The following is a 15,307-nucleotide window of genomic DNA, read 5'->3' on the forward strand; positions in this document are numbered from 1 at the left end:
AATTAAATGTGAAAAATCGCAAACAAAATTTTGTTTGGAGTCCTTTATTTTTCAGATAATTCTTCAACATCTTGAGAGCCAAATATGCCGAAAAAAACATGTTGGCAAACATTTTTAAATGGCTCTGTTGAGATTACAGTTTGAAATTTTATAGCTAATATTCCAAACGTTCTTATAGCTTTTTTCTAATTTCAGACCCTCATCAATCCTACTCTCTTAACTAGAATTTCAAGTGTTCCGACTCTTAGGATTTGTAATCAGATGGATTACGGTAGATAAAAGACTCAGGGCAGTTAAATAATTAATTACACAAACAAAGGAAATATATGGGGAAAATATATGGAAAGATGAATAAGAGAGAAAGAAAAGAATATGGAAGAGAAGAAGTAGAAGAAGAAGAAAAAGAAGAAGACCAGACCAAAAAACGGTGGTAGCATCCGACGGACCCGATAAGAATCTTCGGTTCTCTCTCTCCCAGTCGAAGAGACTTCTTCTTCAGTTTGACGTCTTCTCCTCAGAGTCTTCTTCATTCTCCGTGGAAGAAGAAGAAGAAAAACAGAGAGAGAAGAAGACGATTCGCTCATTTCACGCATATCGTTTTGATGTGTTTGGTGTACGGGCCGAATCTTTGTATGTGTATGTATACATTAAGAAACAACGGGAGACAAAACGCAAAAAGGACACATCATTTTGATAGGTTTATGCACGAATACCGATTTTTTTTGCAGACAGGTGGGAGTGGCCCGATAACCCCGAATCAAATAGGTTATCTTGCAAGATCTTCAGTAATTTCCGTGCAGATTTTGGGCTGGAGGTGCAGCGCCTCTACCGACTGAGCTAAGGGGGCGCAAGCTGAGGCAGCCGAACAATGTCTGTGTGAACACTGAATACTGTACACAGTCCCATCAAAATCCATACCGTAACTCCAGAAGAGTCTATTGTCCAAACCAAGAGTCAATTTCAGTTGGCGGGAGCAAAATAGGTCTGAACTTTTCGAAACGTTGCATAAGTTGGATGGATCTTACAATTAGATGCAAGATAGACAGACTCAAGTGGTTTGCTCAAATGACACAACTCATAGAAAAGAGCATTTTGTAGATTACAGTATTTTGCTTATTTTAAACCCTTTAGTGTGGTGGGAAAACCCAGAGGCCGTATTCATGAACATTTACCTAGGTAAATGCATTTACCAAGGAAAATATCTTCCTTATTAATAAAACGCTAGAGGCGTCTGTCCGTCCTCGTGTCCGTCTGTGGACTTTTGAAAAAGTTGAAAAATACATATATATTTACGTGACCCTTTTATTTAGAAAAAGTGAGAAACGAAGCGACGAACATTTGAAAAAAATAGATTGAATCACGCCGAAGGCGCACCAGCTTGCTTGTTTACAAAAAGAAAATATTACGTTCACTTTTAAAAGTTTCTAATGGGAAAATCGATTTACACATTGGAAAATAACGTGATTGGTATTCATGAAAATTATTTTCCTATTGGTAAATGATTTACTCACTTGATTTTATTTACAAACTTGAGGGGTAGGAAAATGAGATTTATCTTACTATTTTCATGAAACTCCATACATTAAAGTTGAAGTTTTAAAACTAAAACTTTGAATTTTGATGAAACTAAGAATAATATGAAGAATATAAAAACATGTTCCCATAAAAACACTGAAAAAAAACCATAAATAGTTGCCAACCCCCAAAAAATAATTTCTATAATTAACAAAATATTAAAATTGGTATTTTTCAGACTAGGTACTTCTAGTTTGTTTTTGATTTATGTTTCTAAGTTTGACCAACATTAAGTAATCTCAACTTTTTCATTTTTCCGGACCATTTCTAGAGGTGGTCTATGACTGGCTTTAATTCAATGCAACTATTTCTTATCGTTTCCAAAGAGAAAGGATGCTGATAGGCAACAAAAAATGTGAATCCTTTTGTGAATACGGTAAATCCATTTTCTAGTAAATCGATTTACAGGGGTAAATATTTACACAAGATTATCAATGGAAAATCAAGAAGAAAAATAAAATATTAGTGACGTGAAAGAAAAATCAATGTAAATCTGAAGGAAAATGCTTTCTTTTATCAAACTTTCATGAATACCAATCACTCTATTTTCCTCTTTGTAAATCATTTACACGCTCTATTTACCTAAAAGTAAATGTTCATGAATACGGCCCCGAACTTTATAAATTGAAACTTTCGGAAGGTGATTTGGAGAATGGATTTATACATTTCCTATTGATTTAAAAATTTTGAATAGAGCTACAATACAATTAAATAAACCTGTAAATAGAAAATTATGGATTTGACATTTTTATAGATATTTAACTTTAAGTGCTATCACTAATTCAAAATAGTACAACACCTGTAAAAAAAGTTCTCCCTCACTTTCAACTTGTATCCTATTTTTCTCGGTTCCTGTCAAAGATATCAAAAAGTTGTCAACTGATGAATTGTTTATCATAATATCTTTAAAAATTTTATCAGCCTACACATTTTTGATTTCTTTCATAAGGCCAAGAAAAATTAGCTTAATCTAGACACTGTGGGGGTCCTTCTATCAGAGGTTTTACAGTTATGCCCATCCAACTAAACTCAAGATGGAATTTTAGTGTTTGAACCTGGAGCATTGACTCTAAATTTGCTCATTGAGGTTCTCAAAGACACATTCCCTATTTGACTGTGATTTTTAAAAATGATCGTTCAAACTACAGTATCTAATTTCGGTATTTGTCGAAGTTATCTTCAGTTACAGTATGAAAGAACACACAACATTCAAAAATGTAAAGTTTGGTCACTTTCTGAAAGTGAATAGCAAAAAAAGAAAATAAAAAAATACGGATGGAGGAAAAGACCAAGAAACACACAGAAACCGAATAATCGAAAGTTTTGTGGTGGCCAATGGCAATCGTCCAAATGGCACTATTATGCATATTACCTCGCCCAAACCACTGACTGTGTCCACTAATTGGATGATTATGACTAATTGGATGATAATAAAGAAGAAGAAGGTGATTGCCGAAAGAAGAAAAATCGCGGAGAACTTCAAAAATCTCTTTTTTTTTGCCGTTTGCAGACGTTTTACTGCGACAAACCCCTTCATTCTCTTTCGGTCGGGTTGAAGTGTAAGTATGTGGCAGAACTATTTGCACAATGTGCCATAACACACACTTTTTGATCAATCTCGTGTACATTTACAGTGGTTTTGAATTGCGGATTTAGAAGTTTGGAAAAAGAAAGTGAGGAAGTACTGTGGGTGGATATTGGGATAAAAGATCAGTATCATTTTTTAGAAGTTGAGCAAATTTTAGGTGCCTTTGGGAACATATTTTTTAGAATTGATGTTGATTGTGTTCAGATGAAATGAGGATGAAATGATTTAGTCAAATCTCAGGAAAATAATTCGAGGGTACAACAATTCGGGGATTCTACGGGGTTCGAAGGGTTAAGGGGTACAAAACCCGCGAGTCGGGGGTACAATACTTTAATGTTCAGGTATTTTGTACTTCCGAGAATCGAGGATTTTGAAAATATGTGGTGAATATGTTTTTTTTTCAATCTGAAACGGTTCTGGAAAATCATCTACTGGAGAGTCTTATCCGCACATTTCCCAAATACTCTAATAAAACCCTTTGTTACTTTCAAAGATGATTTCTATTCTCAGATGTTTGTCAATGCTCCCGAAGTGACCCGAGAGCAAAATGAGCGGATTTTCTCGGTTCTGATTCAATACAAAAAACCACGTGGTGATTGGATTTAGTAGAGACTCTTACACTTGAAAATGACTATAGTAAAGGGATTGGGACAAGAGTTTGAAGTTTGGTGATAAAAAAAACTGTGGATTTGGAAATGTCTTGAAGACTACATAACGTAAAACATGTAAGAGAAGCCCACCCAATCCGTGAAAGGTGAGCTCGGTTATCTCGATTCCTGTGAAAGATATGAAAAATTTTTAACTAACTTAATATCGGTGATATTATGATAAATAATTTATCCGTTGGCTAATTTTTGACGTCTTTTACAGGAATTAAGATAATTGAGCTCAAAGTTGACTGATTGTGTGGGTTTCTATTAGAGGAAATATGGTACAGTACCGTGCAAAAGCTTGTCCACTTTTTGTTTTTCAAGCATAACTTTCTTCAAATAGAGCTGATGAGTCAAACTTTTTTGTGAAATGTAGCGAATCGCCCGATAAAAATGATGCAATGTATTATCCTCTTGAAAAGAAGAAGAAAAAATTTTAACAAAAAATTCACTTTTTGGAAAATTTTAGATTTTTGGAAGTTTTTTTTAATCTGGAAAAAATAGAAAACGATCATTAATGTGAAACATAATATTTTGAACATGATCAAAGTAACTAGAGATTTCCGGCTTCTTTGCTTGTTCTACCATCGTTCCACAATTTCAAATTGTCAATATTTGATACTTTTTATGTTTTTATTAATTTTCAAGTGTCATTCTACAATATCTGATCATTTTCCAATTGAAAAGATGTTTCTTCAAGCTCCAAACACTGACTTTACAATTTGTGAGACAAGCTAAATCTCGCATAAGGTTCACTTCTAGCCATTCTGGTAGAGTCGGTTGAGGGAGTTCGGTACTTATTCTCATAGATATAAATACCAAAGTTTAGCGGCATCCTGGAAAACATGATTACCTTTTGCGGAATGCCCATAGAAACGCGAAAATACATTTTGAAAAGAATTTTTTCCAGTTAAATAATGATCAAACAGATTACAGATTTTGTTTCTGTTCCCGAGTGTTCCATTCATCAATTTTAATTATATATTTGCACAAAGAAGTTGTTGTAATTGTTTCAGGACAATTAACATGAGATTCCATCACCTTTGAAAAAAATTATCAATCTGACCCAACGCAGGAATTTTCTAATTTGGACTCCAAAAGAAAACGAAACACGAGAGCCAGGAACTAGCATTCCGCAAAAGGTAATCATGTTTTCCAGGATGCCACTAAACTGTAGTATTTATATCTATGAGAATAAGTACCGAACTCCCTCAACCGACTCTACCAGAATGGCTAGAAGTGAACCTTATGCGAGATTTAGCTTGTCTCACAAATTGTAAAGTCAGTGTTTGGAGCTTGAAGAAACATCTTTTCAATTGGAAAATGATCAGGTATTGTAGAATGACACTTGAAAAATGATAAAAACATAAAAAGTATTGAATATTGAAATTTGAAATTGTGGAACGATGGTAGAACAAGCCCAGAAGCCGGAAATCTCTAGTTGACATTTCGAACAACCATATCATACACATTATTGTATTTTAATGAGGTAATATCTGCTTAAAAGTTGGCCAAAGTTACTTTGATCATGTTCAAAATATTAATGTTTCACATTAATGATCGTTTTCTATTTTTCCTGATTTTTGAAAAAAGCTTTCAAAAATCCAAAATTTTCCAAAAAGTGAATTTTTTCGTTAAAATTTTTTCTTCTTCTTTTCAAGATGATAATATTTCTGCATCATTTTTATCGGGCGATTCGCTACATTTCACAAAAAAGTTTGACTCATCAGCTCTATTTGAAGAAAGTTATGCTAGGAAAACAAAAAGTGGACAACCTTTTGCACGGTACTGTATGTCCATTTCTTAAAGTCTTACTATGTGGGTTAAGTACAAAATTGACAAAATTTCAAATTTTAAAAAGAACTCTTGAATCCAATTCATACGATATTTAGGTCTCTGTAGTCTGTTAACAAAAAAAAACAGCTCGATCTATCCACTTTCAGATCGAAAACACTAGAAATTTAAAAGAAGTGTGAAGATCAAAAACAAACAAATATCAATGAGCCAACACAATTTCAAGAAACCTTATATACTGTGCTCATTCCCCCATCGTTCCTTGCTCATCTTTACTTTTCAACCGGTTTCTTCTTACTGTAGTTTCAATTCCAAAGTAACTTTACTTTCGAGTAATTCGCGTTTCATTCAAGCTTCTTCTCATTTTCAAAATGTCAATAAAACCATGGATGAAGAAGAAGTAGAAGAAGAGAAAGAAGACTTCTTTGCTCCGCTCTCCTTTCGGGAGAGACATGGCAAATATAAATATAATAACTTGAATTGAGTGTATTGACTCCCGGGGTCAGTGAGAACTGGTTACAAGCTATACGTGCCAAATCAAATGCGATATGATTTTATAAATGGAGGTTACAATCAAACATTGATGCCTTTATTCGGCTATTTACAAATATAGGGGTTCTTGGAACATTTCAAATAGATTTTTGTTGTTGTCTTTTAGACTGAGTTTTATGAATTATCTGCATCATTACTTCATCACATCCAGCACCAATCGAGAAGATTCTGAAGTCTCGGAACGCTCGAGATATTCCATTATCATTCAAGTATCCAGCACCTCCCCAGATCTGAAAAACATCTACTCACACCTCATCCAATCCAAAAATCTCCTACCTGTAAGCACTGATCTGTAACTTTCCTAGCTAATCTCCCAATTTTCAACTTCGCCATCGCCGTCAACATGCTCACATCCTCATCCTGGCACCGTGCCAACACTGTCCGATAGAGCAAAGATCGAGTGGCCTCTAGTTCCGCTTCCAACTCAGCCAATCGAAATTGAACATACTGTTGATCGAGTAGTGTCTTGCCGAATATTGACCGTTCTCTTGCGTACTCAATCGTCTCGTTGATACATTTTTGAAGAGGAAGAAGACCGACGGCGACTGTGACAAGACGTTCGTCATTGAATTGTTTCATTTGATATGAGAAGCCACGGCCCTCTTCTCCAATTATGTAGGAGGACGGGACCTGAAATTAATAGAATTTTCATTAACAGAAGTATTATGTCCTATTCGTTACAAAAACATTCTTTACGAATTTTTGCGGCTGAAAATTCTTGTGTGGGCGGAGCTTAGGTCTTGTAGCGAAACCAAAGCATGTATTTAAAATAGTACAGTTCAGTATTTTTCGTCATTAATTCCTACTCTTGTACGAAATCAACGCACGTTTCGAGAGGATATCTCGCCACGGTGTTTTTTCCGGAACGTTTTTTAAAATGATTTTGAATTCGCGCATTTTCTGATGGAAAGCAGGCACACCTGCGCAGCGACTCAAGCAGTTCAGTTTAAAGCATGCGCGTCGATACTCAGCGCGCTTAACTACGGTATTCGCGGTAGAGAGCATTTACTTTACGTCCTGAAAAAAACACCGTGTCTCGCTAAATGTTTCTGAAAAGCGAAAGAGCGAACTACCGTATCATTGATTTCGGACAAGAGTAATATGTGTTATATTTTTCGATAAGTTTCATAGTTCTTCAACTTGCAAAAAATCCGACGAATGGCAAAAACCCGCATAAAGATAAGGAAATTATCGAAAAATAAAAAAAATAGGCTAGGAAATAATTACAAAAACTACATGCTCCTTTGAGGATTTCTCTATCAAACTTTAGCTCCGCCCACCTCGAATTTTCGGTTGTAACGCGCACAAGTTAGACCAGAGTATACATGAGTACAAAACATCTAATAGTAACTTAGAAAATATATGAATTTCAAATATTTTTAAATTTGCAAATTTGATACTTTCATGAAACATCTTAAGTAGAAAAGAAATTTTTTCTATAGTTTCACTCTATCTCTTATATTTCAAGTCCTGGCGGTTTCTAAAACGAACTGTTTCAATGACCGGAGTTACAAAAGTGTTAAGAATTCAATTTTAATTTAGAATCTTTGTTAACTGCTCACCCTGACATCCTCAAAAAATAACTGAACCGTATCGGAACTCCTCATTCCCAATTTATCCAAAGGAGTTGATCTGTGGACTCCAGGTGTATCCAAAGGAATGCAAATCAGCGATTTGTTCTTGTGAAGATTCTTCTCATTCGACGTATTCACTAAAACACATGCCCAATCAGCTTGATCACCGTTTGTTATCCACATTTTTGATCCGTTTATTATCAAATCAGTTCCATATCTTCGAGCGTACGTACGAATTGCAGAAACATCTGATCCTGCATGAGGTTCTGAAACTGCAATCGAACTGACAAGATCTCCATTAATCGAGGGACGGAGGAACCGATTTCGAAGAAAATCAGAACCAAATTGTGCCAACGCAGGAGTACTCATATCAGTTTGTACCATAACTGACATTGGAATTGATCCACAATCCACTGCTCCAATTTGCTCAGCAACTGCGATTGACATTGAAAAATCTCGGCCAGTTCCACCGAATTCTAAAAATATTTTTATTTTGGATTGGTTCAGAGTAAATTTTTTACCTACCAACAGGTTTATTAACTGCAAAAACGCCCAACTGTCCGAACATTTTGAATACATAATGTGCTGGATATCTTCCACTTTTCTCCCATTGTGCAACATTTGGATTGATTTTTTCTTTGATCATTTTTGTAAGACTGTTTCGCATGGCAAAATGTGAATCTTCGTAAATCATATGCTTGACTGCAGAAGACGTTGACGCCGGCAGAAAAGCTGGCGCTTTACGGGCCAGAAGTGCCATTGTGAAATGGCAAAATCAGAATGAAGTAGAACAAATATATTTTGATCTGGATTATTTTAGCTGACTGAAAAAAATGGATGGGTTGAAAAAAAATCGTTGCGAACAAAAAATAAAATTTGCAGAAACAAGAAACTGTATATACCGGTTTAGGGAGAAAAAAGTTTATAAGGTGTGGAAAAGAAAGGATTAATCTAACAAAACACAAAAGGAATGGAACGAAAAAAAGATACGAAAAGGATAGGATTATCTAATACATCACACTTCAAAAATCGCAAAGTCTGGATTCAGGTTTAGCCACTGTTCCCATCTAATTGTAGTCTGATAATTTTGTTTTCGAAAAGCTACATTCAAATTAGAAGGAATTGTAGACTAATCAAATAATGTAAAACCTGTAATAGAAGGGTCGACTAAGTTTTAAACAAGTTAATTTTTCTCGATTCCTGTGAATGATATTCAAAAGTGGTCTTCTGATAAAATGATTATCATAATATCACAAATATTTTGCCAGCTGAAAAATTTTTAACCTTGCATAGAAATCGAGATAATGGACCTCAAACTTGACAGTGTAGGAGCCCTTCTATTACAGGTTTTACAGTAACTCATAGCCCTTACAATTAGATAAGAGGCCCGCAGATGGAATTTATAACTAGAATGGACCCACAAAAAGATTTTTTGAATATAATTTCGATTTTTGAAAAAAATAAGACATCTACGAATTCGAAAAGCATTTTATTCAGATATTTTTGCAAAACCATAAAACTTATTTTTGCCGAAAATGAATAGGGAAAACATTTTTAATAGTAAGATTGGTTTTCGCAAAACTTAGGACAGAAATTCCAGATTTCACTTTAAAAAATTATGGCTACACACCAAATAAGAGTACACTTACGCAATGAGAAGCTAACAGAGAAAAGCGATAAGATATGGATGGATATGATATTACGTCACACTGAAACATACAATTGAATCGTTGAAGATATCGGTTTCTCTCTTTGTCTTTTTCTCTTTTTCTTCAATCCAATCCGTCATTTCCCTCTTTCATTTAGCTTCCTGTTATCGTCATGTTTTCCACTACCAAAAATGAGACAGATTGCAATTAACATTTCAAAAGAAAAGAAGAAAAGAAATAGAGGAAGATTCTAGAAGGATAGATTTGTTCACGAGTCGATTGACACCAGAGATTCTTTTCCTCCTGAACTATATCAAGATTCGATTAGCCTTCAGACACATCCCCTATTATCAATTTCGGCTTAATGACGAGAGAGATTCATGACGAAAAAAAGGGAAGGGGTCAGTGATAAGGAAGAGAAAGTGGTAACTAAAAAAGTGATCACTAAAGAAAATTAATAGAAGATTGCAGGCAACACTGGCGCACGGCATCTTGGGGAATCTGGTAAAAGTTCGGTTCGTTCAAATTTAGCTTAAGCCAAGTTTGAACGAACTAATTAGTACTAAATTTCTAATCAAGGTTCCCTTCCGCAACGCCGTGTGGCGCAAACTTTTGCAGTTATGGTCCTACAGAAAACATTATGTAATCAGCTGATGACCTGATTAGATAACCACCGAGATCAATGTCATTTAGAAAAAAGTAAAAATTCAAGTAAATACTAAGGAATTTAAAAACTGTACTGGAATTGATTATATTTGAAAAAAAGCCCGCTTGCAGAAACTTCCCAATTTCTAGAAGTCGATTTTTAAGAAATACTGTGTACACCAATTTTGAGCAAAGCCCATTGGGCTCAAATTTGAAGGTCGAAAATTTGAATGATTTATCAGTAAACTGGCCAAATTTCACATTATTTAAGCTGAGTTATCGCTTGTAAAAAATGTTTCATCCTATGAAAATCACAAGAAAAATTTTGCCGTTCATCTTTGGACAATCATAACTATGCATTTCTTCAAGGTATCGCTTTGAAAATTACAGTAGCTTTGAATCAAACGTAAAATTATCATTACCAGATTTCGTGCTTCCAAGATCCTTATATCTAAAGATATCACCACTTTTATCAGTCCGGGTAATTGTGCGCCACCCAGCAACAAAAATTATATGCAAAAAAAAACGAATTCTTCTCATTCGCAGGAAAAGTGACAAATTGAATGGCAAACAGGGGGAAGATGAAAAGCAGCTGATGATTGAATCGTTTTCTTATTCGCTTCATAGCCTTTCGTAGTGACACTATCCTCGTAAATCCCTCCTTCTTCTTCTTTTTTTTCAAACGAAAAGACTAGTTTGTGGTCACACTTTCGGATGTTTCAGATAAGTTAAAATCAGTTTATTTCAGAAAGAAACAGTTAATTAAGTAATGCATACAGGAAAAAACAACTAGAAAAAACAAGAGAGATAAAAACCCGCAGAACAATTTGAAAGGCACTCATGGACACCATTATTAAGAAGAGAGAACCCGTTTAGAAATATGCATATTATTTTTGAATTGAACTTAAATATTCTCTACAGACTTGTGGAATGGGTTGCATTGCTTCACAAGTGTTCTGTGTCAAATCATAAAGAGCATCTGAGTTTCTAGCTCCATTGATTACGATCCAAGGAATAAAGTCGATTGCTGGAGTGAGAGAAGCTGTTTTCTGGCCGGATAGAGCCAGAAGACGTCGTCCACGTGGGCCAGAAGCACATTCACGCATTCTGAAAATAGAAATTGATAAATGAAAATTAACCATAATACTTTTGAAGAATTATTTCGGGTTTTCTTAAAGGGGGACCGCTAAAAAAGGTTGGAAATAGGAAGGAGGATTTGAATTCGTGTGTTGTGAGAAACCTCTGCCACGGCAGCAGGAGTCCTTTCTTGAATTGGCCGACAGTTTTTTCACGTTTCTCACGTGCCGGAGATGAAATCGGAAAAATCCGGAAAATTGCTATGTAAAAAAAGGCGTCCCGCGGTCGTGGCCTATGTTTCTCACTGCGCGGGAACTCAAATACTCGTCCCTATTCACCGCCATTGTTTCATTTTCAACAGCGTTTTTCCTGTATTTTGAATTGAAAAAGGGTTCACAATAATATTGGGAAGATACATAACTTTTTTGAAAGTTTTAAAAAACATTTTGATGCAATAAAAATTTTTGGTCGGAGTCTCCCTAAGACATTTTTAAAAAGTTGTTGTTCGTCTCAAATGTCCATAATTTTTTCTTCAGTAGAAATGATTTTTTTTCCTCTCAACGAACCTGTTGTATTCAACTGGAAAGTGTTCCGTAACACATTTCATCGCTTCGTCCAATGAATATTTTCCTTGCATACACAAAACAGCTGGCAGGTAAATGTGTGGGAAACCGTAACGATCGATCACACAATTCATTAGCTGATTGATTTCACATTCTGTTGGACCGTGCTGGCATTGGCACCTGAATTAATAAGAAATTTACCGTAAAACCTATAATATAGCTCCATGGCGTTCTATTTTTCGGAGTGGTGTTTTGGGAGAATGCGAGGTAACAAAAATTGGTTTTTTACTTGATTAACAAAGTACCAAAATGAAAAAAAGGTTCTAAACTTCTAGATTCCACTGCTACTCTGTTAATTACACATAAAAACTTTGTTTTGATACCTATCAGCACCCTTTAAGAGTGGCGTTGTATTAGAGGGGTCTTCTATTACAGGTGGCGTTATATTACAGTTTTTACGGTAATTACTGTTTTTGGCTCATACAACTTACTCAAAGTCATTTCCTCGTTCTGTACATCTTGCTTTTCCAAACGGAATTACATTCAATTCTATTCTATTGAGTCTTCCTAGAAGATCCCATGCTTTCTTGAGTTGCTGGCGGAAGAATCTGAAAAACTCAAAATTCGTGATTCAAATTATAAACTTAATTCGTACCTTGAAGTATCTGGACACTGTGCTTCCATATAAATATCTAATTTCACATTATTCACCACTGGTTCTACTACTGGAGCCAAAACGTTTGGTTGGAATTCAATGAACTGAAATTTTTCAGAATTTCGTTTGAAATATCAAATCCGGAACTTACATCTCCATTCCTTCCAATACCAGTTTGAATTATGTTATTATTGTTTAATGATCGGCTAAGTAGATAAATGGCTATTATAAAAATGGCTGCATAGAGGTATTTTCTTATTTTATTCTTCGTGAGAGGTCGGATATGAGCTGAAATTTTTTAAAAAATTGTAAAAATAATATATTTGATTTTCAAATTAATTCAAGATTTAGTCATTTTTGACCTCGAAAAAATAAAGTTTTGTGATTCCGTTTAAGTTTTTTCTGACTCTCAATTTTTGAATTTTTTCAATTTCTAAAATATATCAAAAAGGAACTTCGATCAAAAAGGATTTGAGTTCTAGCGCAGTGTGAAACCTAGGCCACGACAACCTTTTTTAGCAAAATTTTCACTTCGAGGGCGTTTTTCGGGGATTTCGGATTTTTTACTTCTGTAATAATATCAGGAAAGTAAATCGCTTTTCAAACATTTTTAGTTTTCCAACTTTTCAATTTCTAAAATATTTCAAAAATTTATCTGTTCTTTTTGGTTTTACACTGAATGGCAGTTTTTGATAATTGATCAATCACAAAAACGAAAATTTCAATTTTGAGCTTTCAGGTTCTTTTAAAAAATATCCCAGTTATTTTGAACAAAAACTTACGTAAGAGTGGTTCCTGAGTATCTCTTGTCAATTTTTTCATTTTCATATATAGGTGACAGCCGTACAGTCCAAGAATGAGGATGAGAATTGTGACGGCTAATCGAAAATCAAAAGGTTCCTGAAATATGTCAAAATAGTCAAAATGAGAGGTTTGGAGAGAGAAACGTCAAAAATTTCGCGGAGGGACAAAAAGGCATGAATGTCGTGAGCAAATATTTGGGACAAAATTTTAAATGGTAAAAAAATTTGAAAAGAAAAAAGTTTAAAAATTCGTTTGAAACAAGTCTAGAAAAGAAGTTAGAAAACTTAATACAGACGATGAGATTAGTATCTTATTATGCCTCTTCTTGTTTCCCAGCTATAGATCATCATCTTTCCCTATTCTTCTTTTCTTCAGACCGTTCGACTCATTACAATTGAGACATCAGAAGCTTCCACGACGCAGTAATTGTCGTGGCATTTAGCAAAAATGAAGACAGGTGACCGGAGAAGCAACGAGATAGTGGAAACGGCAGAAGAGACGCAGACACGACAAGTGACGTTGAAGAAGAGAGTAGTAGGGGAAGGATAAGAGAACGAGGAGGCTCTCTTTGTGAGTATACTCTGACCCCGTAAGTAAGAAAAAGAGAAGAGGAGGAGCACTGGTTTGGACCCTCGAATTGATGATGGATTGTGAATAAATAATTAGAATTTGAGGAGAAGAAGAACGAAAAATGGGAAATAGAGAAGAAGAAGGATGAGAATGGATAAACAAGATTCAAGTTCCGGATGTCTCAGACACCAAATTGGAGAATGTAATTTTCAGAAGAAAATGCTTCGGATTTCTTTTCTCAGAAATTGGAGATTAATTATTAGAAGAAATAGGAGAGTTAGGAATTTTAACACATATTCTCTGTAGTTTTCGAGCATCGACCCATTTTCTTATGTACAAAAAAAAATCAAAATTTTCCAAATGTGTTGGTATTACATACAGTTAGTACACTTGAATTTCTAAGAATTTTGAGGATAGTTTTGATTGGCTCCGCCCACTTGGATCCGATCTGCAAAACTCGCTGATCAAAAAATAAAATTTTTTATTTTTCGAAATAGAAACGAAATCTTTTTTGGAGTAAACGTATTTTGTTATTTCAAGCATTTTTATGTTGGAACCAAAAATGTAGAGTCTCATCCTGTCGGTCGGCTGGGTCGGTGGTCGGTCGGCGGTCGGCGATTTTCGACCGACCGAAATGGAAGCCTTGCTATAGAAAACTCCATTCTTTCGTGATTTTTAGATTTTTTTTTTCAATTTTTTTTCAAGTTTTCGTGGTTATGGGACTGCGTGTAAACGGATTTCTTTGCAGATTCAGAATTCTCATAAAATTTTGCTATATAAACTTTCAAATTAGTGGTTTTCATTGATAAATCACAAAATAAAATGCTAAGTGCACCAACATTGCTTTTAAATAACGTATTTTGATTAATTATGTTCAAATTCATGAAGAAAACAAAACTTCAAAAAAACTGAAAACTAAAAAAAATTTCGAAATTTTTCAGTAGTCGAAAAAATCGACGTTTTCGCGAAATTCGTTATTTCGGTCCTACAAATTTGATGATTTTTAAAAAGTTTCTATAACAAAATTTTATGAGAATTCTGAAAATCCGTTCACACGCAGTCCCATAACCACGAAAACTTGAATAAACTGCGAAAAAATTCAAAAATCACGAAAGAATGGAGTTTTCTATAGGAAGATGAGACTCTACATTTTTGGTCTCCACATAGAAAATGCTTGAAATAACAAAATACGTTTACTCCAAAAAAGACTTCGTTTCTATTTCGAAAAATAAAAAATATTTATTTTTTGATCAGCGAGTTTTGCAGATCGGATCCAAGTGGACGGAGCCAATCAAAAATATCCTCAGAATTCTTAGAAATTCAAGTGTACTAACTGTATGTAATACCAACACATTTGGAAAATTTTGATTTTTTTTGTACAGCGCGTTGCTCGAAAATCTCAGAGAATGTGTGTTAAATATTTTCAGTCTTTTCAAAAAACAAGATAGTTTTTTCATTTATTGGTATAAGTTCTCTGGAAATTCAATAAATTATTGCATTTATTTGTCTTTTATCTTTCATAACCAACATTTCAAAATTAATAGTCAATAAAAGAATTTCGATTTCGAAAAATCCCAAAGCTTTTGAAGAGCCCAATCAAAACATTTTTTG

The 15,307-nt window shown here is 34.6% G+C and overlaps 2 protein-coding genes across 2 annotated transcripts; both read right to left on the reverse strand.

Annotated features, from left to right (window-relative positions):
• Nucleotides 1–6,236: 6,236 nt before the first annotated feature.
• Nucleotides 6,237–8,493, reverse strand: CBG18107 (the record flags this gene model as incomplete). Its single annotated transcript, XM_002642107.1, has 4 exons — nt 6,237–6,389; nt 6,436–6,789; nt 7,722–8,209; nt 8,259–8,493. 4 exons carry the CDS (start codon nt 8,491–8,493, stop codon nt 6,237–6,239), a joined length of 1,230 nt encoding a protein of 409 aa, XP_002642153.1.
• A 2,421-nt stretch (nt 8,494–10,914) lies between these two features.
• Nucleotides 10,915–13,144, reverse strand: CBG18106 (the record flags this gene model as incomplete). The annotated part of the gene is made up of 6 exons (XM_002642106.1): nt 10,915–11,134; nt 11,671–11,847; nt 12,159–12,275; nt 12,323–12,426; nt 12,474–12,610; nt 13,105–13,144. 6 exons carry the CDS (start codon nt 13,142–13,144, stop codon nt 10,915–10,917), a joined length of 795 nt encoding a protein of 264 aa, XP_002642152.1.
• Nucleotides 13,145–15,307: the final 2,163 nt, after the last annotated feature.

The sequence above is a fragment of the Caenorhabditis briggsae genome (assembly GCF_000004555.2).
Source record: "Caenorhabditis briggsae complete genome, chrIII, whole genome shotgun sequence".
Lineage (NCBI taxonomy): Eukaryota > Metazoa > Nematoda > Chromadorea > Rhabditida > Rhabditidae > Caenorhabditis > Caenorhabditis briggsae.